The following is a 23,630-nucleotide window of genomic DNA, read 5'->3' as shown; positions in this document are numbered from 1 at the left end:
CCACTCCCTAAATTCACTTTAAAAGGAAACAGAAAGCCCTAATTAGGGTTTGACTTCAGTTGTAATCAGGTATAGTTATGATAGTCTGCTAATCTGATATACATTAAATTAGAGGTTTTCAAGGCGCAAATTATAATAATGTGCTATATAACTGTTATCCTAGAAGTGATATGAATAGGGTAGTGATATAAGAAAGGGCTAAAACATGTTCAGTTTTTTCCTAGAAATTACAAAAAAGTCTCATCATATAAAAATGTAGAAGGCACTGAGATTTTTCAATTTTGAACATTTGATGTTCAATATCCATTTAGGTAAGCCAGCTCAGCTTCTTCATGTATTTAACTATTTTAAGCTACTAAAAATAAATTACACTAAATCTAGAAAATATTGTTACTGTTCTTTTAGTACGGTCTATATTTATTTATCTCTTGTGCCTGAGACTCCATTGGAATTTCCTTTTTTAATAGAGTTTTATGATACTTGAGAAAAAATTGAAAAGCTATGCTCATCTTTACAGTGATGTTAGTGTTAAATTTTCATTGCTGTTGTCCACTAACTTGTTTTCTTGTGTGTTGTATATGGCTTTTTTTCCCTAAGAATTCAGAGTGGAATCTTAAAAAAGAAATTCAAGATCAAAAAGGAGTTTGGAAAGCAACTCAGGTAAACATGACAGTAATCATTTTACTTCAAATCTAAATTATTCTTCTACTTCCTTTTTACTTCCTACCATGAATTAACTTTGAGTACCTTGTGACCAACTCACATAGGCAGCTAATAGGTTTTGCTAAGTAATGATGCCTGCTGTTTAACAATTAGGAAAATTTTAAAACTCATGAAAACAAGAAACACTTTATTTGAATCCTAGTTATTCACAATAATTTCCAGTTTGCTTTAGTAAAAAACCTTTAGTAATAATCCATATATGTAGTGACATTATCATTTGAATTTGTATATTTTTCTTCAGTTTCTGTAGAAATTGCAATCAGACCCTTACCATACCTTATATTGACGCATGCATATTGAAAATAGGGTGGCCCTAACACCATTTGTTTTCTCCTGATGCGGACTGCTAAATTCACACAACACACTTTGGTGTCCCTTTTTCAATTGTCAAATGTAGCCCTTTTCTTCTGGACGTCAGTGATGCTTTTCAACCATCCTCAGCAAGTGTTGATATTTCTTCAGCTTCTCTGACTGAAATCCCAAGTGTGGCATCACCAAAAGGGGTATTCCATCTATATCTGTCCTTGGGCAGATGGGTTCCATAAGCTGTCTTCTGCAAGAGCATGGATAATGGTCATATTCAAACTGTTGTAATAACTACCAGGTCTTAAAGCCTCAAGCAAGACACTGAGTGGAAGCTCCAGGACTATTTTCTGAAGAAGTCCTTAATCTCTGCATTCACTGTCACCAGCAAGAGCTAGGAGGCCTTAAAGTGGGGTTGTAAGAAACAAACTCTGGCTTCTACCTGAGCAGCAACTTTCCAGAGATCACTCCTTCCTTCCCTATGATTCCAGAAAATCAAAGTCAATGTTTCCTTCAAGGTTTCCATACAGTAACACAGAGACCTTTATGATACAGAAGGCCTGGTGTGGTGGGTTGTCCCTGGCTGGATGCCAGGTGTCCACCAAAGCTGCTTTATCACTCCCATCCTCAACTAGACAGGGAAGAGAAAATATAACAAAAGGCTCATGGGTCAAGATAAGGACGGGGAGAGATCACTCAGCAATTACTGTCATGGGCAAAACAGACTTGACTTGGGGAAATTAGTTTCATTTATTACCAATCAAATCAGAGTGGGGTAATAAGAAATAAAACCAAATCTTAAAACAACTTCACCCCAACCCTCCCTTCTTCTCAGGCTCAGCTTTACTCCCTAATTGTCTACCTTCTCCCCCACAGAGGTGCAGGGGGACAGGAAATGGGGGTTGAGGTCAGTTCATCACACGTTGTCTCTGCCGCTCCTTCCTCCTCAGGGGCAGGACTCCTCACACTCTTCCCCTGCTCCAGCGTGGGGTCCCTCCCACAGGAGACAGTACTCCACGAACTTCTCCAACCTGGGTCCTTCCCATGCGCTGCAGTTCTTCATGAACTGATCCAACCTGGGTCCATTCCACGGGCTGCAGTCCTTCAGGCACCAACTGCTCCAGCATGGGTGCCCCGCAGGGTCACAAGTCCTGCCACCAAACCTGCTCCAGCATGGGCTCCTCTCTCCACGGGTCCACAGGTCCTGCCAGGAGCCTGCTCCAGCACAGGCTTCCCACAGGGTCACAGGTGGGCTCCTCCCCGGGCTGCAGGTGCCTATCTGCTCCACCGTGAACCTCTGTGGGCTGCAGGGGGACAGTCTGCCTCACCATGGTTTTCACCACAGGCTGCAGGGGAATCTCTGCTCCAGTACTTGGAGCACCTCCTACCCCTCTTTCTTCACTGACCTTGGTGTCTGCAGGGTTGTTTCACATGTTCTCACTTCTCTCTGTGGCTACAGTTTCTGTGCCACAGCAGCTTTTTTTTCCCTTCTTAAATCTGTTATCTCAGAGGCACTACCACTGTTGCTGATGGGCTTGGCCTTGGCCAACAGCGGGTCCATCTTGGAGCCGGCCGGTATTGGCTCTGTTGGGCATAGGGGAAGCTTCTAGCAGCTTCTCACAGAAGGCACCCCTGTAGCCCTCCCACCATTACCAAAACCTTGCCACACAAACCCAATACAGCTGGCAAAATCAGCAACTGCTGAACTGGCTGTTGGTACCAACCTTGCTGTTAGTGGTGCCTGCCCACAAGATAAAGGCAAGTAACAGGTTTCCAGTTGCTATTGTTGGGCACATTTTGTGAGGAGATGGGATACAGTCATAATGGCTGTGCCAACCTTGAGCCAACACTAGCTGAACCAGGTCCCTTGCAAGAAGTAAAAGGTTGCTTTTTTTCTTAGATAAAACTTGATACCAGGTAAACAGTACAATTAATCACTTTCTTTTCATCCAAATTCCCTCTAATAACTGGAAAAGATCTGTGATGCATCATTACCACACCAGTGTGTAACCCATCCTGAGAGCCTTTTCATAGTTGGTAAGTGAGTGCCATTGAGATTGATCTCTTTCTTCCTGTAAAGTAGGCATGTCATACCTCTGGGAAAAATATCTCTACTATTAACAGTCCCACTCTCACCATTACGAGATACAGGATTTTTTGGCTCCATTGCTCCTTCCTGCTCATCCTGAGATGAATGCTCCTGTGCTGTTAGTGTTCTGATGTTGGATTCTGATCCAACATCATGTGGGATCAAAAGAACATAGCCAAAACTGGATGGAGGCATTGCAGTCTTTTACTGCAAGTCCTTGAGTCAGAAACCCCCTTTGGCTCCTTTTGTAATGGTCTCAAATAGGAGAGATTTACTCTGAGAGCTGTCAAAGGCTGTATTTCTTTAGAATGGAATGTTGGATTTACTGTGATGACCAGAAGTCCTTCTGAGATTTTTTGTTCCTTTTTTTTTTTTTGAGAGAGAGAGAGAAGTCTGAACCTTTTTTATTTGCTTCTGAACAGCCACGATCTCCATTTTGCTTTTATTACAAAGCTTGTTGTCTTCCATTCTGTGACTGAACTGTGCAAGAGCTCAATAGCAAAACCTAGTATCTACATCTCCCATTTCTAGAAAGACAAGCCCCAAGAGTGATCTTGCAGTTCCTGTTCGTCCCAGGCATTAGCAGAAAATGTTGAATGTTCCTCTTCAAAGCCAGGTGGTGCACAAGGTCTCCATCATGAGCAATTGTGGTTGATGTGCAACTTCCCTCTGATTCTCAGGCTTTGCTTCAGAGAAGGCTGACTGCCTGACTGGGCCTGACTGCCACAGCATGACAGGTTTGATCTGGTGCTTCCAAACACCTTCCTCCCTTTTTGGTATTCCATACTGACCCTTTTTGATTATTCATTGAAACTAAAAAGCTCCGTTCTTTATCTTGATTCTTGGCATCCTCAGTGGCATTTTTAGCCCGCTTCTTTCCTTTTACAGACAGAAACAAAAGAACACTTTCCTAATGGGAAGTAAATTTTGTGCTCAGAACTGCTTTTTTCATTGTAGTTCATGCTTTTTCAGGATAAAGAGGACCTTGAGATGCATCTTGTACTTCTTTTAAGGTGATTTTAAAGTTCTGTTTCAACTAACTAAAACTATTTTTTCTATTTTTCTTCCAAAGCCTCATTTCTCTGGGTTAGACAACCTTCATCCTTGCTGTCATGAGTTTTTTTCTTACTAATAGGACAAAACTTAATGATGATGTCAAAGAATGTTGAAAGTGCAAAAGCTATCATTAACTAGTGACTGTCAAAGTGCATAGCAGTTTATATGAGACTCTGTTCTGAGACAGCCAAAGGGAATCTCCTAATGCCAACTAAGTATAAAGTGACAGAGATCTAGAAATGTTAGTGGTTTTCTGGGAAGCTTGTCCATTCCACCTACCAACCATGTTGTCACCTGGAACATTATCTGTAACTTTACCTAATATTGTGCCATTCTATAGGAATTCAGAAATTATGCGGCATTTCCTACTTGAAACACTCCTGGTAAGGTTAACTATGTAGACTATGATTTAAAACTAGAAAAAGGAGTTATTTACCATCTATCATAATACTTTGAAAAGAGTTAAGTCACATGTATGGTCATTTCTTGCCCTCTTTCCCATAATCTCGGCTTATTTCACTCTGCTTCTACAGCTGAAAGGAATTCAGAATGTTGCCAGCTGCATTCCACTTTAAATATATATAGACATACATGTCTGTGTGTGTTTATATATACTAATATCAGATGTTGTGCATTCAACCTTTGCTACACAGACAAATAATTATTTGAGTTCAAGTGATGGTGAATTTTGGATATTAGAAATTGTAAGTGTATGTAAGACCTGCCCATTCTGAATAACACAACTGCTGGTACATAATATTTCTCTATCTTTCTTTATTTCTTTGGGCAGAGGGGAGAAGTTTGGAGTGGAGGTATGCTGGATCTTGTATTTCCCAGCCTTGAAGGGTGTTCACTTATTTTGCAAAGATTTTGTTCCTTTTCACTCTGCAGTGTTTTCCTTCCTTTTTTTCAAAAAATCTAGGAACACGCCCATGGTGATTAGAAAAGATTTTCACTCTTGACATTAATATTTAGTATTTTAGTTCCTCTTTTATGACATTCTTTTTTACTATCTGCTTAAATAGTACTGTACATTCATTGTCTGCTTCAATGTCATTTTTACATTTTCTAATATTTCTTGCTGATTCCTCTGCTGTATTTGTGTTTGCCAGTTCTGGCTATTCAGCTTTTCCTGTTCAAAGGCTTCTGACATATGCTGATTTAATGGCCAACTTTTCCCTCAGTTTGAACACATTTTTAATCACCTTATGATGTATTTGTTAACTTTTGGTCTATTCATGGTGCTTACTTAGGAGTATAAATGTTCTTTCAGGTTTGGATTTTTCATGTTCTATTTTCACGTTTGAAATACTGAAAGCTAATTCTATATACATTTTAATAAACAGGCCAGGATTACAGCAATATATGATGAGCTAGAGGAAAAACGAAAAGAGAAACTCAAGAAAAGAGTGGAAGATATGAAGAGGATAGAAGAGATTGAGACACAAGTAGCTTATCTAAAAACAAAATTTAAAAGAAATAATGATATATTTAAAGACAGCCATGAGGTAAAAGTAGTACATTCTGGACCACTCACTAGCATATTTATTTGTCATTATTAGAGAAATATAAGAGGAAACGGAAGTCCATAGCTCAGAAGAGTTGGACTTTGCAGCTGTGCAGTTGTGCTTTGATAAAACATAACAAAACACAACATAATTCTAGCCTTATTTTTGACGTTTCTTGCTTTCTGTATTAGAAAAATCTTACTGTCTCTTTTAACTTGGGTGGTCTGTTTTCTTACAAAAGGGGAGACTCTTTAATACTTTCCTCTTTCCTTTGTACTTCTCTGCTTACTTACAAGCTGAAGGGAGTAACTAGTGTATAAGACTCCAGCCATGGCATGCTGGGGACCTTCTTTGCTTTCCTGCTTTATAGGTGATACTGATAAAAATGTTTTTCCTTCCTCTCATGAAAGGTCTGTTTTGTATAATAAGAAAAAAAAAAAAAAAAACAGAAGATTTTTGTATTAAAAACAGTTTCTCAACCTACTTGAATTGACTTAATTAAGTACACTCTTCTCTTCCAAGTAGAACATTCCTACTGTTATACTATGGCATGTTTTGGTTGGCCCCTCTATAATCTTGAAAGTATGGCCAAAGAGCCATTTTCCTCCAGTTGTGCAGTGATGACCTAGTAGTCTGTTCCCCATATCTGCAGGATATACTAGTGGTGTTAAACCTCCCTGAGGTTAAAGCCTTGGGAAAATTTTGAGAGAAATAACCTTTTGTCCAGACCTGCTCAAAAGAGTAACAGGAATACTAACTAAACTTGTATGACTGAGAAACATTTATTTCATTATAACTTTCCTCTTTCAGATTTGGTGATCTTTTAGATCTTTGAAAGCTTTGGTTATATGAGTGCTACAACAATGGTAATAGAAAGCAGAAGGCAAAGTGGACAATGTTATCTGAATAAATTAGTGTTTGAAAACAAGCTATTACAATGATGGATGCTTTTGAAAAATACCTGATAGTATGTGGATCAGTTGCCTAGTAGTCCTACAAACATGAGACCTTAGCTAGGCAGACGATCATTTCCTTAAGCAATGCTGATAGTTCTATGTCCCCCTGCCACCTCAACAAACATCTGTAGAAACAGACTTTACTGCTCTGAAATGATGTGGAAATATTCAAAATCTGAACCATAGTTGAGTGGAAGATGTAATGTCTGTACATTATATTGAAGCAAAACCCTCAAGCAAAACTGTCAAATAGAACCATTCAGTCTTTCTTTTGCTGAACTGTTTGGAATGTAATTTATTCACAGATTTATTTATTTATTTTTAATTAAGAGCATTTCCATACCTTTGCTTTATCCTTTTTATATGTCTTTTTCTTGAGCCCGTGCTTATTCCTTTTCTTCTTTTGGGAAATGGCTCTGAAAACAACTGGAAACATGGGAAAAATTTCAATTGTTTTTATTCTTCTATCATGAGTGAAACAGCATTTGGCTTTCACACTGGTAATTGTACAAATCAGCAACACTGAAGTTGGGGGCTGTTCTTTTATCATTGTGCTTAAATTAAGCTTTGTGTACTACTCAAAGCCTTTGTTCCACCATGAAATATGTGCAAATCCTTGCAAACAAGTCCTTCCTTCCTTCTTGCCCCACACTGTATGAACAGGTGGGCATGCATTGTTCACTGTAATGAGCAATTTTACAATCTAGGGAAGGTATTTGAAGCTTCTCCTCTTTTTGGCAAAGGAAATAAGTGTCTAAGGGACCAGAATTGAAAATACAGCAATCAGTGTGAAAGAATTAATTGTTTCTTAAGTGTGTGAATGGAGAGCATTTCACTGGACCTTACTGCCAGAAAAGAATAAGCAAAATGCCTTCATTTTTGTTTCCAAATCAATAGGAAACAAAACTAGCTATTGATGGTGTATGTCCAGAATTAAGGCAAGGAGTTTTCAATAAGCTAGATACTTGTTATGGAACATTCTCACAATCAAGTAAGATCAACTTCTTTTAAGCCTATTCAGTTTAGATACAGGGTTTATTTTATTTTTGCTCAAAGCCCAGATACAAGAATTTCTGCTGCTTCAGTGAGAAAGTTTTTGTTGCAGAATCAGTCTGTAGGTTCTTAGTTCTGTTATCCGACTAGTAAATAGCTTGTCATGGAAGCTTGTCTTCTCCATGTTTTTTAGTGTTAATCTGTTTGAAGGGTTCTTGACATAGTCTGCATGTAGCAATGCTTAACCATTTTTGGAGGAGAGATGGAAGATGTTGAATAGTTTGAGTTCAGATAATGGATTATGTGATAGTTTATTTTTGATGCAGGTTTAATAAGTCAAATTGGAAGGAAAAAAAAAAAAAAGATTCCTCTAATAGCTAATAGTATTTTCAAAACAAGGCATTAATGTCAGAGACTAATGTTGTTAGCCCTTCCCCAACTAAAACTAAGTAGAAACAATGTGACAAAGATCACATCATTAGTTTCCTGGAAACCTAGAGAGGTGTGGTATACCTTATACATCATGGTCTACAGCTGTGTATTTGCTTCTGTTTTAAAAGCTTGGAAACAGAGTTTGCACAAGCAAATTTGTATGTGAATGATATGCGAAAGGTATTGGTAATTTCAAGGAAGAATTTTCTGTTGATTACAGGTTTAAATTATTGTTTCAGAATGGAAGTATTAATACCTATTTTAATATTCTGTGCTATATAGTCCAAATGGGATGTAAAACTTTGAATAATATAACTGTTATACAATTTATATAAGCATATTTAGTAATGTAAAATTTTCCTTATTACATGTATTAATAATAATTTCTTCCATTTAATATTTGGAGGTCACTCTAATGATGCAAATGAAATTAATACAATAGAGAAGAACTCCTGTTTTTCTTGAGATGCTAATTAATAATAGAGTGGATTAATGAAAAATATAAAAATGAGATATCCCAATTTTTTTCTTTCTTATTCTTATTCCTCTTGTTAGCTGTATTTTTCATGAGTTAGTGAGAACAAGTAATAAACATTTATTTTGCCCTTTATGCAAATTCCGTGGAAGCTATTCCAAATATATATTTTGATTTCAGAACTTTATTTTTAAATTCCTTGGCAGAAAGAAAGTAAAGAAGCATGGGGAGCAGGGTAAGCAGTGATTTTTTGCTGTAAGATGATAAACACTATATGAAGTATCAGAGGTATTTTCTATTTTAAATGTGCATTTTTTCATTCAAAGTGTAGAGTATATAAACCTGCATGGCAGAAAAATGGGTATGGAAGGGAAAACAAAAATAAGCTTAAGAATGCTAACTGTTAGAGTATTTAATGACTAATATATTTTCTGATTTCTATAGAATGTAGGACAATAACTTTTGAATACTAACACATGTGTTTATACATAAACTCTCCAGAAGCTGTCCTATTTGGATCAGAGAGTACAAGAGCTAGATAAACAGCAGAAGCAAACTGAACAAAAACTGGAGCAAAAAAGAAATATTTTGCAGCAACAATTAAATCATATACAGGTGAATAATTTAATGCTTGTATGGCTTTTTTGAAGTATGTTTAATCTCAAGGGTTAGGCTGTCATTTCTACACAGTTGCCTTGGAACTATATACATACATACAGTGTATGTACTATTTTCTGTCTCTTGCTTGAACTAACCTATGAGGTCCATAGCCTTGAGACAGCATAAAGTACAAAGCAGAATTGATATTGGGGTCATTGAAAAGTCCTTTGCTTTCTTCATTTGCTACACTGGCTCAGATTGCTTGAGGGGCTTTAGAAATGCGATGGAGAAAATCAATAAAGGACGAAAAAGATTCTAGTATAATAGGAAGTGCCTGCTGATTGCATGTTTGCTCAGCAGATGGCATCTTTTTGTAAATGATGGCTTATATCTGCTGTATCAGTTACTAAACTATATAATGCACCAAAGGGTATTATTGAATTTCATTACTGAACACTATGCTTTATATAAACACGGTTATAAGCATTAGAAGAAACAAGCATTTTCTTTCTAAGATTCTGTTCATTTTTATTAAACTTTCACTTGCATATTGTATATGTTAAGTTAGATATTACAGCATCAAAGATGAGTCATATAGATTAAAGAAAAAAAAAGAGAAAAGCTTTCATGTTGTTCAGGGTAGCTTTCATGAATCTGGTAATTTCTATTGGAAAACTCTGAGACTTCCTATATATGACAGAATCTTAAATTAAGCATTGGGAAATTCACTGATTCACACAGGTTTCTAAATTTGGCAGGGAAGGCAGAGTTTATACATCCCTTTCTGTTAAAGGTTGTGCTCTACCAAACTGCAGGTTTACCAGTAGATCTTAGAACATGTGGAAATGACTGATGAATCAGCATACAGATAATCAGTAATTCTACAATATTTTTCAGTGCATTTATTTCCTATACTTTTTAATTATTCTTTTTAATGCTGCCTAACTGTAAATAACTGTATCCATTAGTTACTTGAGCAATATTTGAGCCGGTGTTCTGGAGGATTATTAGAGGAGTGTTCTGGGTAAGTGGAATAAAACAATGTACAAAGACTATTTTATGAGATCTGTAGAGCTCTGAACTGGTAACAATACTTGGATACATTAAAAGGTGCATTCTTAGAGCCTGATGAAGTTCCTTGATCATAGCAATTGAAGTTTTATAAAAGGGGGGATTTATAAAAAGGGCTGTCTAATTTTTAACAATAACTCATATTTCTAGCTGTGCATACTATATGATTCTGTTAATCATGTCATATTGTTTTTAAGGAAAAGTTATTTAAAGTTACATTAAGAGATTCTAGTGCTCTCCCATGATTAAGACATTAGCTTGTTTAAAACTTGTCTAGTATGTAGCTTAAATGATGTTATGCAAGAAATGGCTGATTCCATAGTATTCTTAGTACAGGAGTAATATAGAATCTCCAACTTCCAACTGATCAAGCAATTCACCCAGTCCTTCATAGTTCACCTATTTTAGGACAAGATGAATCACACCCTGGCATCTTCTGCATGTCACTATTGAATCTGAAGTGACTTAGTTTGGTCTACTGACACTTAAATGTCTAAAAGATAGATAACTAGATAAGAGCATATGAATTCTACCCCATAATACAATAGTAATCTTGTTCAGCAACTAAGAAGAATGAAGAATACTGTTCATGTGTTGAACAGCTGAATGACCAAGTGTCAAGGGACTCATTCAACTTAGGCAGGACACTGGACTTTTATCCACTATAGCAAGCCATAAGGAGCAGATATTCAGTCTATCAATATTTGGATCACAGAATGCAGAGTATCTCACCATTTTTAGGGGTTTTTTTTTGTTGTTCTAAAACTTGATTGCAAATTCTCTGTCTTCTATAATAGTTACCAGATTGCACTGACTCAATGGTTAGCATCCCATAAGCTTGGAAGCCAACATTTTCAGGTTTTATCTGTCTTGGTTAAAAAGTCATTAAAAAAAGTGCAGGAAGTCAAAGAGACAAAATTCTTCTTCATTGGCAGTTTTGTTCTAACCCAGCTCATATGTGAACCTGACTTTTTGGCAAAAAACATGTCAAGGCTTCTTTGTGTACATATTTATATCTGGCCCTGATATCTTAATCATCTCAGATTTCATTATTTTTAAAGTTTAAGGCCAGGACAGATCATACAGACATCCTGTATATCACATGCTATCACATTTCTTCAAGTTTTCCTGGTACTGAGCCTAAAACTAATATGATATTTCGTCAGAGGTTTGACACTCTCTATAGGCAGTTCAGCTGCAAAGGGATTTGCATTAATTACCATACCTTCATTTTCTTTCTAATGATTCTATGTTACTGCAAGAAACCTGAAATTTCCATCTAATCCTATATAGATCCATATTATACTTTTACAAAGTTCAGAGGCCTTAAAAATGTCATGTTCTTGTGGTACCTTGCACACTTTCATATCTGTGCTAACATCTGTTACAAAAGCTTTGATTCCTCATTTTTTTTACAGCTACCTTTTAGGTGTACCTCTAAGAAGCACTTCTTTCATAAGGAAAAAGATCATTGGCCTATGCATCAGGCTACTGCTTCAGAAAAATGAGGCAGTATCTAAAGAAGAAATTTTTGAAATACTGATCTTTATTTAAATACAGTGATGCATTCTTTGTCTACTGAATTGTGAGGTCTTGAAATTTGGTATTTATACATGTGTGCACTTAAATTATCTTTGTATATGTGTATATATGTATATATAAGGATAATCAAAAGGTATTTTTCTCCCTCTTAATTTAACCCATTTACATAGCTGCTTACAGCCCATTAGTATGGGTTACAAAATCTAATGCAGCAAGACCACTTTAGAAGTATCATCCAAACAGAAGACTCCCACCTGTTTATTACTATTGAACTGCTACAGTGCTTTATGTTTACCTTTTTCATTGTGGCAAAGCTGCAGCTTTGTTTACCAGATACTGTTGGTCTTGAAAGTAGAGTTTGCTTGTGTCATGAATCTTTACATTTTTGGGGTCCTGTGACTGTCAGTCACTTTTGGTATGAAAAAGATGATACTTCAATTTAATCTCTCTTCTGTAGAATAAAGTGAAAACACTTTTTAATTTAAAGGTTTTCAGCAGCATCTCTTTGAGTTGTGTACTTGTAGCTGAGGAAAATAGGCAGGAGTTCAGGAGTCATCCTCTATGCTTTAATCCTCCACTGTCTGCAGCACAGGACAACTATGTTATAAAAAACTTGACATCTAAAAGAGGGCAACTTTCTATTTAGGCAACTAAATGAAAAACACCAGTTTTCAGAGATAATGATTAAGCCATATTCTCCCTGGAGAATGGGAACTAAAAATACTGGTTTTTCCTGAAAGTCAAGTTTTTGACATATCTGCCTAAAACAGCATTACATTTTGGAATGACTTTGATGGTCTAGCAATAAAAGCTGCCAGTTAAGACACTGACTCTGCATACGCTGAAATAAATAGGCCCAGACTTAGATCATATGCAAAAATTGTTACTTTTCACTGTCATTACTAAAGTTTTTGCTATGCAAGTCAGTGCTTATTTCCAAAACTTTTACGTATGGGAGCAAAAATAAAAAAAGATATGTATTTTATGAAGATGGTGGCCTACAAACATGCATATATCCATATACAACATAGGCAACTGTAAAAATACAAGTGCCATAATAAAATTTGTGGATATACAGTAGAAGAATTGTGCAACAAGTCAGAGGACTGTAACTGGATGTGTAAAGTCGTGCTCTTACAGAAATGCAATTCTTCCAGTTGCACTAAGTGCTTCAACTGCCCCCTCTAAAAGTTCTCTTTATTTGGGTATACAATTTTGTGAATTGTTGCCCATAATCATGTGCTTAAAATACAGTATTTGAAAATCTAGCCCTGCCTAATTTACATGCTATGCATTTTTTTTTAATTCTCAGGAAAAAACTTCATTTGTTTCCAGTCAAATTGCTGAAAACTCCCACACTATGGAAAATTTAAAAAATGGACTTAAAGAATTAAATGAATTATGGAACATGAAGCAAATAGGGATCGAAGATACAGAAAAATCTGTCACTGATTTGCAGTAAGACCTAACTATTCTATGAATTTTAAAGGATAGTTATTAGTTTTACTAAAGTAATTTATTAATTCTACTTTATTACTATTACTAAAGAATAGTTTTATTATTTTACAGTATTATTTCTAGGAAATATAATGTACTTTTCATCAATAATTTGAGAGTGTTTTTGTCTGATCACTGCTTGTAGTTTTAATGCATCTGTAGAAGTTATTAATGATAAATTGTCTGCCTACCAAATTGAATTTTGGGCATCAGAATTACTTTCAGAAATCTGATAATATTCATGGTCAGTTGCATCCTTAATTAATGGAGGATTCCACGCACTCTGTGTTTTCTCTGGTTTAAGAAGTGTGGACCTACACTTACTGTGACTGATGAGACCTGAAAATAGTCTCAGAGGGCTCTATCCAACTGATAATGCAGGCTGCCTTCTAGGCCATGCAAGCCTTGGAGGGCTGTATATGCTGATTGCGCAGCAGGCTTACTCTTCAAGGATAAAGGTGAGCCTGCTGTGCAATGTCAAAGAGAAAGCAGCTTGGATTGTTGAATTGTACAGGATGACTAAATAGTGAAAAAGTGATCCTTGCACCACTACAGCTCCCTTTCTGTGATCTCATTCACTTAGGTACTGTTGGTCTTGAAAGATCTTTGAGAGATTATTACTTGAAATTATTGACTGGGGAAACCCCCATATTTTTCTATGTAATTTTTTTAGCTGAATATGTGGTACTGGATATGGGTTTTTTCCAACTCTTGATTCAAACAGAATGATTCAGAGGGACCCAATGTGCAGTGGAACTTACTGGACTTCAAGAACAGAAGGCATCTTGCCATGACTGAAAATCTCTTCTGTTTTTCCACAGCTCTGTAGCCAGTAGTCAGTAGTTTGATGTCAGTGACACGTTATATTCGGACTCAGAGAAGAAAGGGATAACATCAACACAAAGTGGCACTGAAAGTTCATTCCAGCAATTCATTGCTTCTATATAGCTAAGAAGTCTGTTTCTCTTTCTAAGAGGAATTTTCTTGCAAATTCTCCAACTTCTAAATCTAAAATAGATAGTAATGAAAACTTTGCATTTTTCTTGAGAACCTGCTTTTAGAGATTCCACCTAATAGAATGAACTGCAAAGTCAAAAAAAGTCCAAAAAACCTCCTCAGACTTCTAAATTATGCATCCCAAATGGCTAGTATTCCTTTTTGTCATTCTCTGAATGCAGAAGATGCAGCACAGGGGAATTTCTCCATCATGTGACTTGCTGAAAACTGGCAGCACGCTGGTTAGCCTTCTGGTTATCAGAGCACTCAGACTCTCTGTGCTTGAGGGGCAAAGGAGAAGAAGAGTTTGGGGTTGTTGGTGTTTTTTTCATTGCTTACTGCTTCTCATTAGTGAACATTAATGGTGACAATATTCAGAAACAAATTTTCTTCCAGGCTAATCTACCTTCTTCTATTAATGTTTCCAATAATCTGACATATCACGTGGCATTTCATCAGTCTATCTTAAGAAAGTCTGCTCTAGCCATTTCCTGTTATATTTTGTATTATATCAAAATATGTTCAATATCAAATGTGCTTATCTATTTGAAATGATCTTTCCTCTTTTTGGAAGAGTGCTGATACCTGCCTGATTTGATAGAAAAACTGGGAATAAAAATTAAACTGCTTTTACTTTTACTCTTGGCTATTATTTCCATTTTTTTTTGGCACATCATCAGGCTAATTCTAGCCTGATCCAGTGGAGAAACTTGAGGTAAAGGAGTCCCTACTTCTGCCTTCAGACTTCGCTGTTGTCCTTTTGTATATACTTCCTAGCATCTTTCTCTGAATAACACTTCCCTAACTTATTATTGCTTACTATTAATGCAATAAAAAGACTAAATAATAGCTATTAGAGTGAAAAAAAGAAACATTGACACAATGTTATGTTAAAATAACAGTAATTTGAAATAAATACTTCTTCCACAATAAATTTGACTACAAAACTGAAGTCTACTGCAAAATTTAGCCTAACCTGATAAAATTATATGCACAGGTATACCATCTGGAAAGTGCCTTATAACAATGAGTTTTGAGAAATTGTTTTCACACCCTTGGAAGACATAAAGACATGTCTTCATATCTGAAGTTAAGAAGGAACATGAAATACAGTCACTCAATTTTTTTTTTATCTTAGTGGAGTTTGGTGCTAATTAAATTGAAAGGATGATGTGCAGATCTTGTAAACTTAAGGTTTGTGTGAGAAGCATCCTTGCTTGTATTGGAGCCCCCACCATTTATATGTATCAGTTCCCATATGGTGTGCCTACCTCCAGTGAGAAGGAAATAAGGGCAGGAAGCAAGTTAAGGGGATGTACTGGAAATTAGGAAGGCTGGAAGGGTTTTCAGTGGAAAGGAACTGTAGGTAATTTCTGATGGATCCTTTAGCCCCTCTTTAGAAAGGTTTTTGTAGACACTGTTTCAGAGGAGGCCTTAGGTGCTTTAATTTTCTGCAAAGGGGATTGTTGTTCTGCAGAGAGTATCAGAAGAGACTGTGAGGATGATCTTGTGACCTCCAGAATTTAGAACTAAATTCCAAAACTCCTAAATACATCTGTTCTGTCAAGTATCAGCTAATCAATAAGAAAGATAACAGCTTATTATTGGTCCCAGCTGTTCCTAGCTTGACAGCATAAATGGCTCCTGAGCCATCAGCATAATCTTTACATGACAGATTTTTCCCTTTCTCAGGCTGTTTGATTTGTTTTAAAATAAAAAAAAATTAAAAAATTAGTGTTACAGTAACATTGAGTTTACATGGCAAAACCTTCGAATTAGAAAAGGTAGGCTTAAACTTGTCTCTTGAGTTTCCTTTTTTGTGTGCACATTGTGATACAGTCTTTATTTTGCAGCCAACTGTTACATTACCTACAAGGCTCTAGTTTAGGTTATCTTGCAGAAAATCAGTTTGAAATTATTTGTTTTCTTTTTTTTTTTTTTTAATTGCTTCTGTCTAAAAGTAACAGAAATACAGACCCTGGGAGAACAGAATGTTAGTACAGAGTGAAAATCTCTGAAAATTGCTTACTTTACATATTTCATTTGTACAGGTTAAAGAAACTATACTAGGTATGGGCAGAGAAAAATATGAAATATTAGAGAAATGGTATGAAGCTCCCACTTCCAGTCTCAATAAATAATAAAAAAGTGGTCAGCCAATATGGCACTGGTCATGGGCTCATTTTGTGTCTCAGAATATCATTATTCGAGCAGATACTTTACATGTGGGAGTGAACCAGTCCATTCTCTAAAAAGTTGTTTTAAAAATGCAAGCTGTTTTTTAAAATTGTGAGAGTTATGTATCTCAATAGACTCATTGGATATGGATTGATAGGCACAGTGTCTTTAAGTGGTCTGAACATTCATGATAAGCTCCATCATATAGCTTTTTGTTTTTTTAAAGGGTATCATTATTTGCAATAAGACACTATTTTATCCATTGTAAAATTAAACATTAAACCTGTAAGTAAAGACTAAAAAACAGTATAGCAGAATATCTTGATTACTTCATTGAATATTTTTTTTCTTTTGAAGGAAAATTTTAAGTGGTGTGATGTTTAAGCAGCAAAATGTACAGATAGTATTTAATCATCTCCAAGATGAACTAGTGGAATATGAGAAAAGGTTAAAGCAGGAAGAAGAAACATATAGACAATTACTACAGATTAGAAAGAAAAACCTGAAAGATTCCAAAGTGAGTATTATCAAAGCTGGGTTTCTTTATGTAAGAAGTGAAACAATTGTTTGGTTAGTTCTGGCTCTTTTTACGTCTAAAAAGGATATCAGTTTTATCAAAAGTTTGAAATAAGTAGTATCTTCTTGCCCATATGCAAGTATTTCTAATTAAATAAATTACTATTTTTCTGCAGTAGACTTCTTTGTTTCTGTGAATAAAGAAGTAATTCTAGGAAAATTTTAAAGATTTTCATTTGCTTTGGCACTTCGAATTTTTCATTAGTGCTTAGGGCTGTTGTGTACTTTCTCTTCCCTGTTTTCTTTTGCTTTGATTTGTGGATACCTCTGGGAAAGAAAAGACAAGACATCACTTCTGCTAACTTGAAAAATCTTTTTCTCCTTTTCAACAAGTTCTCAGTAACAAATAAATCTCAGATAATTTTGACTAAGACCAGCATCAATAAGTTTCCATTCCTTTTTAATCATTTAAGTACCAGAATAGTGCAATCTTCATCATAGTGCAGCAGTCAGACTTTGGGTTTTTTTGGATAAAGCTGTTTCTGAACTGTTAGGATTTACTCCTTAACCAGACCCTCATCTGGATCTTAGATGCTGTGGTTGATACCAGGCAGATGGGAGCCAGAGTCTGTGTAGATGTAACTGTGGAATCAGAGCTATCTGAAACAGAATTATAAAATACACAGTGGTAATAACCGCAATTCTCTAAGTTATTTTCTGTATTATTTTAATATTTAAACTTTTTTTTCCCTAAGAAAATAGATAATTGCCTAATACTTCATGTATAATTTTCTTTGTTTTTACATGAAAATGATAACATTAAAATGTTTCTCCTTTGGGGAGAAATTCTGAGATTAAGATTTTTGCAATTGTAGCTGTGTTAAAAATAATGAAAATATTCCACTGTTGGTCTTGTGTTCTTTACTTTTATGTCCATCATATACTGTTCTCAGCTTAGAATAGTTTAAATAAACTACTCAATTACATTCTCTTTAGTATTCATTTTTACTTCCTATTTCCAATGTGTTAATTAATGTTTTTGTTTGTTTTCACAAAATCTGTACTGATCAGGATATGAAAGAAAGGGAAATAGCAACAAAAAGAACATATCTTAAAAAATAGAGATTGCTCCTTTATTAATTTTTACAGGGATACTAGTCCTTTCAAAATACCATACTTGGATCCTTTGTTGAGTTAAATTAATTCTGAGGTCAAAAATACTTGCCAGGATGTTGACTTGCTCATCATCACCTTAACTTCAGAAATAACTGTAAGGATAATTTGGTGAAGTACCTTTCTTATCTCCTTCTCTAGGACATCAAGATTTGTTTTTTCTAACATGCCCTGTTTCATCCTGTCTCGTCTCTTCTCCCATCTCTTTTACACATTGAGTTGTGGGTATTGCTTGAAGTACAGAGCTCTTAACAGTATTTTGTTATTAAATTAATGTTGGAGTTATGAGATTATGCCAAGCTTTTGTTGGTTAAATGTAAGTGGAAATATTATGCTGCATGCTTGAGAACCTGTTTTAGTTTTTACTGGAACACATTGCTGGTCTCTGTGATGACAGCTCTCCATCTAGGCCTACAGCTCTCACACTGTCACCCTTTTAATTTTACCTTGTTATTACCTAGTCATTTTTATGTCATTCTTTGCTATTTTTATGGAAAAAAACCCAAACAGATAAAAGCATATATTCATGTATATAAAATCCCAAACCCCGCTGATCCATTTGAAAACTTTTTTTAAAAAATAAGAAATTAAAAATAGAATATCTCCTAACTGTTTATATTACATCAGAAAGTTCTTTTTCTCTACCTCCTCACATCGAGTTCATTTACTCTATTTTTCTGACTAGTCAGGAAAGACTAAACTGGTGGTAATAACACCAGCAAAGCCAAATATTCCTTCAGTACCTTCTGGAAAATAACTAAAAAATTCAGAAGCATCTTCAGTTTACTACCCAGCAGAAATGAGCAGAAGGCCAAGTACCAGTGGGTGGAGAAAGTTTCTGAGGACATTGGAACTAGGATTTACAGGCAGGCTCTTCAAGGAGGCTGGCTGTGATTTGTGGAAGTTGCTCCATGGCTTTTAGAAGGATGACCAGTGTGGGTCTCTGGAAAAGGTCACTTGGACAACTTTCAGAAGTTTTTCCTGACAGTAAACATTCAAATCATCTACCTTGCTCTGGTATTGAATGATAAAGATAAATTTTCTCCTTTAATTGGGGTTGAATGAAAAAGCATTTAAGTTCTGATTTTTGGATTTCACAATTTCCGCAACAGTCCTGACTTCAGGTAATGTGGTCCAATGATTATGAGGCTTTGTCCCCCCAGGTCTGGAGATTAAACCTGGTTTACTGAAGTAGTAATGGTGCATACATGTCAGCCCAGTTTTCACAGTCTTTGCTTCTCTGAGTCTGAAGCTGGGTGAGACCATTCAACCCTCAATTGATAGATAATTCAATAGGAATAGACTAAGCATATTTTTAAGGTGAGAGATGAGTGGCTGAAAAAGTAGTCCTCACAGGATTAACACCCATGGGGAGATAACAATAAAAAAGCGATGCCCTAACTTCTGGAGTACAGAGTGATGCCGTGAAAAAGTACAGGGAGCGGTTCAAGAGGTTCTGATCTGGGGTTTCTAGAAATTCTAGTGAGATATTGAGAACTGCCTGTCTTGGTAGTTGAAAAATTTATAATACTTTGTTCCAAGTTTCATGAAGTACAAAAACTAAAAGGGGATGTTTCCTATCCAGGCTCTGAATATATATGGTAATGCCATACGTATTCTTAGCTAAGGTGAAAACAAAACCACAAGCAACTCAACGTAAGTTGTATCTTTTAGTTTGGGAGAAGTGCTGTTAGATACTTTGGTTGATTCAGGGCCAGATTTAAGCAGGAAAACAAACTCTTGACTCTTAAAATGGAAAGTTAATTCATAGTTCCTTCTACTTAAGGAGAAATGCAGATGTACATGTCAATACAAAAAGGTAGAGGTGCACAGCTAGCGGTACAGTTTGGAGATTAGAATTACCAATCATCCTCATTCATTATCTCATTTTTAAGATGGACAGGTATGAGACATTACACCTTATGCAGAAAAGAATGATGCAGTAATAAATGAAAGACCAGTGAGATTGAAAATCCCAGCCTGAGATCTATGAAGAGGTCCAGTAAAATGTCCTTTTTGTGGTGACTTGTAGATTTTCTGAGGGTGAGTAAAAGCCAGTAAGCGAGAACAAGAGGAAGGAAAAACTTTTTGCCAAGAAAAAAAGTTTTGAATATTTTGACAGGAAGTGGATAGTGAGTGACATCTTTATTCAAGCAAGAGGTCCCTCTCTCCTGAAGGCTAGATGGAACTGTTAAATCCACAAAGGAGATTAAACAATCTCTTATCAAGAGATAAACTGGCCAGAAACTAGGTGAGAAATTTGGTGAGAAATCTAGGGACCCTTGTTGTCAGCATCGTGAAGGGAAATGGAGCTGAAGAATGAAGGGGAATGGAGTTGAAGAATGGTCCTGATGTGGGAGAATCTGCATAAGAAGCTGGTGGCTTCAACACAGGTCCAGACAGAAAAAGAAATTTTGTGGGGCAATTCTTGTGGTGCACTGAGGGATAGGAACTGTCTATTCGTGATCAGGACTGAACTGGTTGCTGTTGAGGAGCACACATGGTGTGATTTGGCTGGAGAGCTGAGTCACTGATTTGCAGACCTTCTAGATTCTGTCTTCTCACAGGAGAAAGGGCTGCCAAGTGATAAGACTATGACACATGAATGTAACAAATGTCACAGCTAAGTACAAGGTGTGACTTTTGTTTTACTACATGTATGCTACTAAATGTGGCAAAATTTACATGTATAATGATGAAGTTGTACCTTATAGGCATATTTTATTACTGTGCTATTTGTAACTACTCTCATAGCATCTCATTACCTTATGTTCTACAGAGACAGTACAGACCCCAAACTATCATATTGCCATTTGGTTCAGTGCTGATATGTGCTGTATTAAACACACAGATAAGAATTCTTTGACATAACAATTCATAATGAGTGTTGGATCGCGTTCAGAATGATTATGTTGTGCCATGTTTTCTTAACCTCAAAACAAGACTGCTTGCTCTTCTTTGCTGCTGCTAATGTGATTATTGTACTTTCAATTAAAGTAACTGTAAAAAATGATTACTGTGATTTTTGAAGGTTGAGCAAGACATTTTGAATGACCAAAAGTCTCTTGAAATGTGAAAATTTGTCCGCATTAGTATTTGCTATTGGACACATGATAATATATTTCTGAAGTGCAGATGTATAAATCTCTAAATTCAGACATCTTTATATACTTTTGTATATACATCTCTGTACTTTTGATAAACACATTGAATGCTGTTACCCAAAGCATTAACAGATGTACTGATACTTTGACTTTTTCTTTGCTTTGAAATAGTAGCCATAATGTAACTTCCTAATTCTATTAATTAACATTAGTCTTCTGCTAAAAACCCCTTACCTCCCAATGTTTCTAGATTTTCTATGAATTTATTTGACTGTTGCATGATACTGGAAAAGAAGGTAGTAATAAATTGATATTTCTTTAACGTTGTACCTTAGAACTGCACCACGTTCAGCAATGTTTCATCTAAAACGGAATGAGAATTTCTCAGATATTTCAAAGGGCATTTGGAAGTTCCTTTAATAGAATGACAATATGGTTTCCTTATCACAATGCAGAAAGGTTAAAAATTTGTACTTTATATTTTATAGATATTAAAATAAGTTTTGAATCAGTTACTATTAAAAAAAGTTTAGTCTGCAGATGCTTAATCAGAATGTTTTTGCCTTAACTTAAATGTTTTCAATGTTAAAACAAATCAGCAAGGTCTTATGAGCACTTTCTTTTTTGCAGAAAAGCATTTTCCATCTGGGGAATGATATATCAGAAAATCTGTGTCCAGTTCTAACAGCTAGTCATGATATGTTGTTTCATCAGATATTGAGAGTATTACTAATGAAATCATCTACAAAATGCCATATTTCAGAAGGGATTGTTATAGAAATATGATAATATACTACTGAAAGCTGAATTAAGAAATAAGGAAAAACAGTTAGATCCAGGGGACTGTTTATCATCATGGTATTAGGTAAAATCTACTGGGTGTCTTTTATCATTTACTATTCATCTATTTAGCTTATCTTTTCTTCTAGTCATTCTTTTCAGTCTTGCTGCACTAATACCTTCAGAGCAGTTTCCATCTCTTACTTTCAAAAAATACTGTTAATCAATATTAATGTTGCTGAAGAGCTTTGTTACAGCATATCCATGTAAACACAATAGTTATATTTGAAGATATATGACAAAAGAGGATTTTTTTAAAAGCTAGAGAGCCGTTGCTCCCTTTAGGCTATTTTGTGTGTGTGCAGGGTAAGGATAACAAATAGTCTGGCTATAAAATTGTCTTTAATTAGTTGACTCAGTGGCTTCCAACAGTGTGCTACACTGGTATGTGGGACTCCCATGTTACAAGATAGACTTCTGACTCTTACTCCATGCTCCTGGGTAGTCTTAGCTTATCGACTTACATGCTGTCCTGTGGGAAGTGCTGGCAGTATTACCCAAATAACCATCCCACTGATTTTATTGGCTCATAGGGAAGTCATATACCTTCCCATCTGAGGAATATGCATAGCTAGAGGTTGGGTGCCATGACAGTAATAATACTCTGAGTGAAAATCAAAAAGTGGAAGGTTAATAGAGATTTTAAAGGATAGTTTTATGTATCTTCATTGAAAAGCAAGCCATATGCATAATAATTAAAAGCAAATTAACCCTCACTGTATTTTAAACAGCATCAATGAGAACTATTGTAATGGTCTAATTTTTTTTTTTTTTAATTAAAACAATTATTAATTATTCTTTCTACAAACACAAAAGCTCTTCCTAACATTGCAAACCAGTTTTGATTATAATTTCTTCACTCATAATATTCCAAAAATACTTTGATTTTTGCCAAGGGTGCTGTTCTAATTTGGAAGAAATTATTTTCTGCATTTTCTATTATGGATGTGGGAATTAAAAAAGTTTCCCACATTTTGTTTTCACATAATCTAAAATCTACTGCAAGTCTGAAACATGCATATTGAAAAATCATAATTAATGCCTGAAAGTGCAACTGCATGGAATAGTAGGAGGATGTGTGTAGGCTTGGGAGCTGAAGAATTAAGTGAAAAATTTCAGACACGGGACATTACATTTTGTTAAGTTTCCAGTCCTAGAATTCTTTTCGCATCTTTCCATATGTCTTCTTTTTCCCCATAATGACACAAATTTCAAAATATGGTAATAGGTGCTAGGTGGTATTTGTTTTAGAATGTCTTAAGTGTCTGTGCTGCTTTATTTTCTTAAGATGAAGTAAGCATTTGTACTTATATGGCCATAAGTTCATAAAATGACTTTTTTAATTTTCAGTTGAAGCAACTGAAAAACAGTACACATTAAGTATGCAAACTCTTATCAGTTAAAAAATGTTGGACTGGTTTTTTTTGTCCTGCAATCTGGATGTCTCCACTGATAAAATACTGTATCTGTTGTTAAGCAACCCACAAGACATGCCATGTCTCCAATGCAGTGAAAGTAAATGCTGAGATTTTTATATTTAGGTACGGTTCCTTTCCTTTTTGTGTTTTAATTTTACTG

At 35.6% G+C, this 23,630-nt stretch overlaps 1 protein-coding gene across 1 annotated transcript in view; it reads left to right on the top strand.

Annotated features, from left to right (window-relative positions):
• CCDC178 (coiled-coil domain containing 178) overlaps positions 1–23,630 on the top strand; it is a 178,879-nt gene that overhangs the window by 37,669 nt on the left and 117,580 nt on the right. The window contains exons 12-16 of the mRNA XM_049825896.1: positions 598–660; positions 5,518–5,679; positions 9,037–9,150; positions 13,061–13,206; positions 16,777–16,936. Of these exons, the coding sequence (XP_049681853.1) occupies positions 598–660; positions 5,518–5,679; positions 9,037–9,150; positions 13,061–13,206; positions 16,777–16,936 (645 nt within the window). The remainder of the gene's footprint in view (positions 1–597; positions 661–5,517; positions 5,680–9,036; positions 9,151–13,060; positions 13,207–16,776; positions 16,937–23,630) is intronic.

This window comes from Accipiter gentilis, chromosome 2, assembly GCF_929443795.1.
Source record: "Accipiter gentilis chromosome 2, bAccGen1.1, whole genome shotgun sequence".
NCBI classification, from domain to species: domain Eukaryota; kingdom Metazoa; phylum Chordata; class Aves; order Accipitriformes; family Accipitridae; genus Astur; species Astur gentilis.
This window is presented reverse-complemented; position numbering and strand designations above follow the sequence as displayed.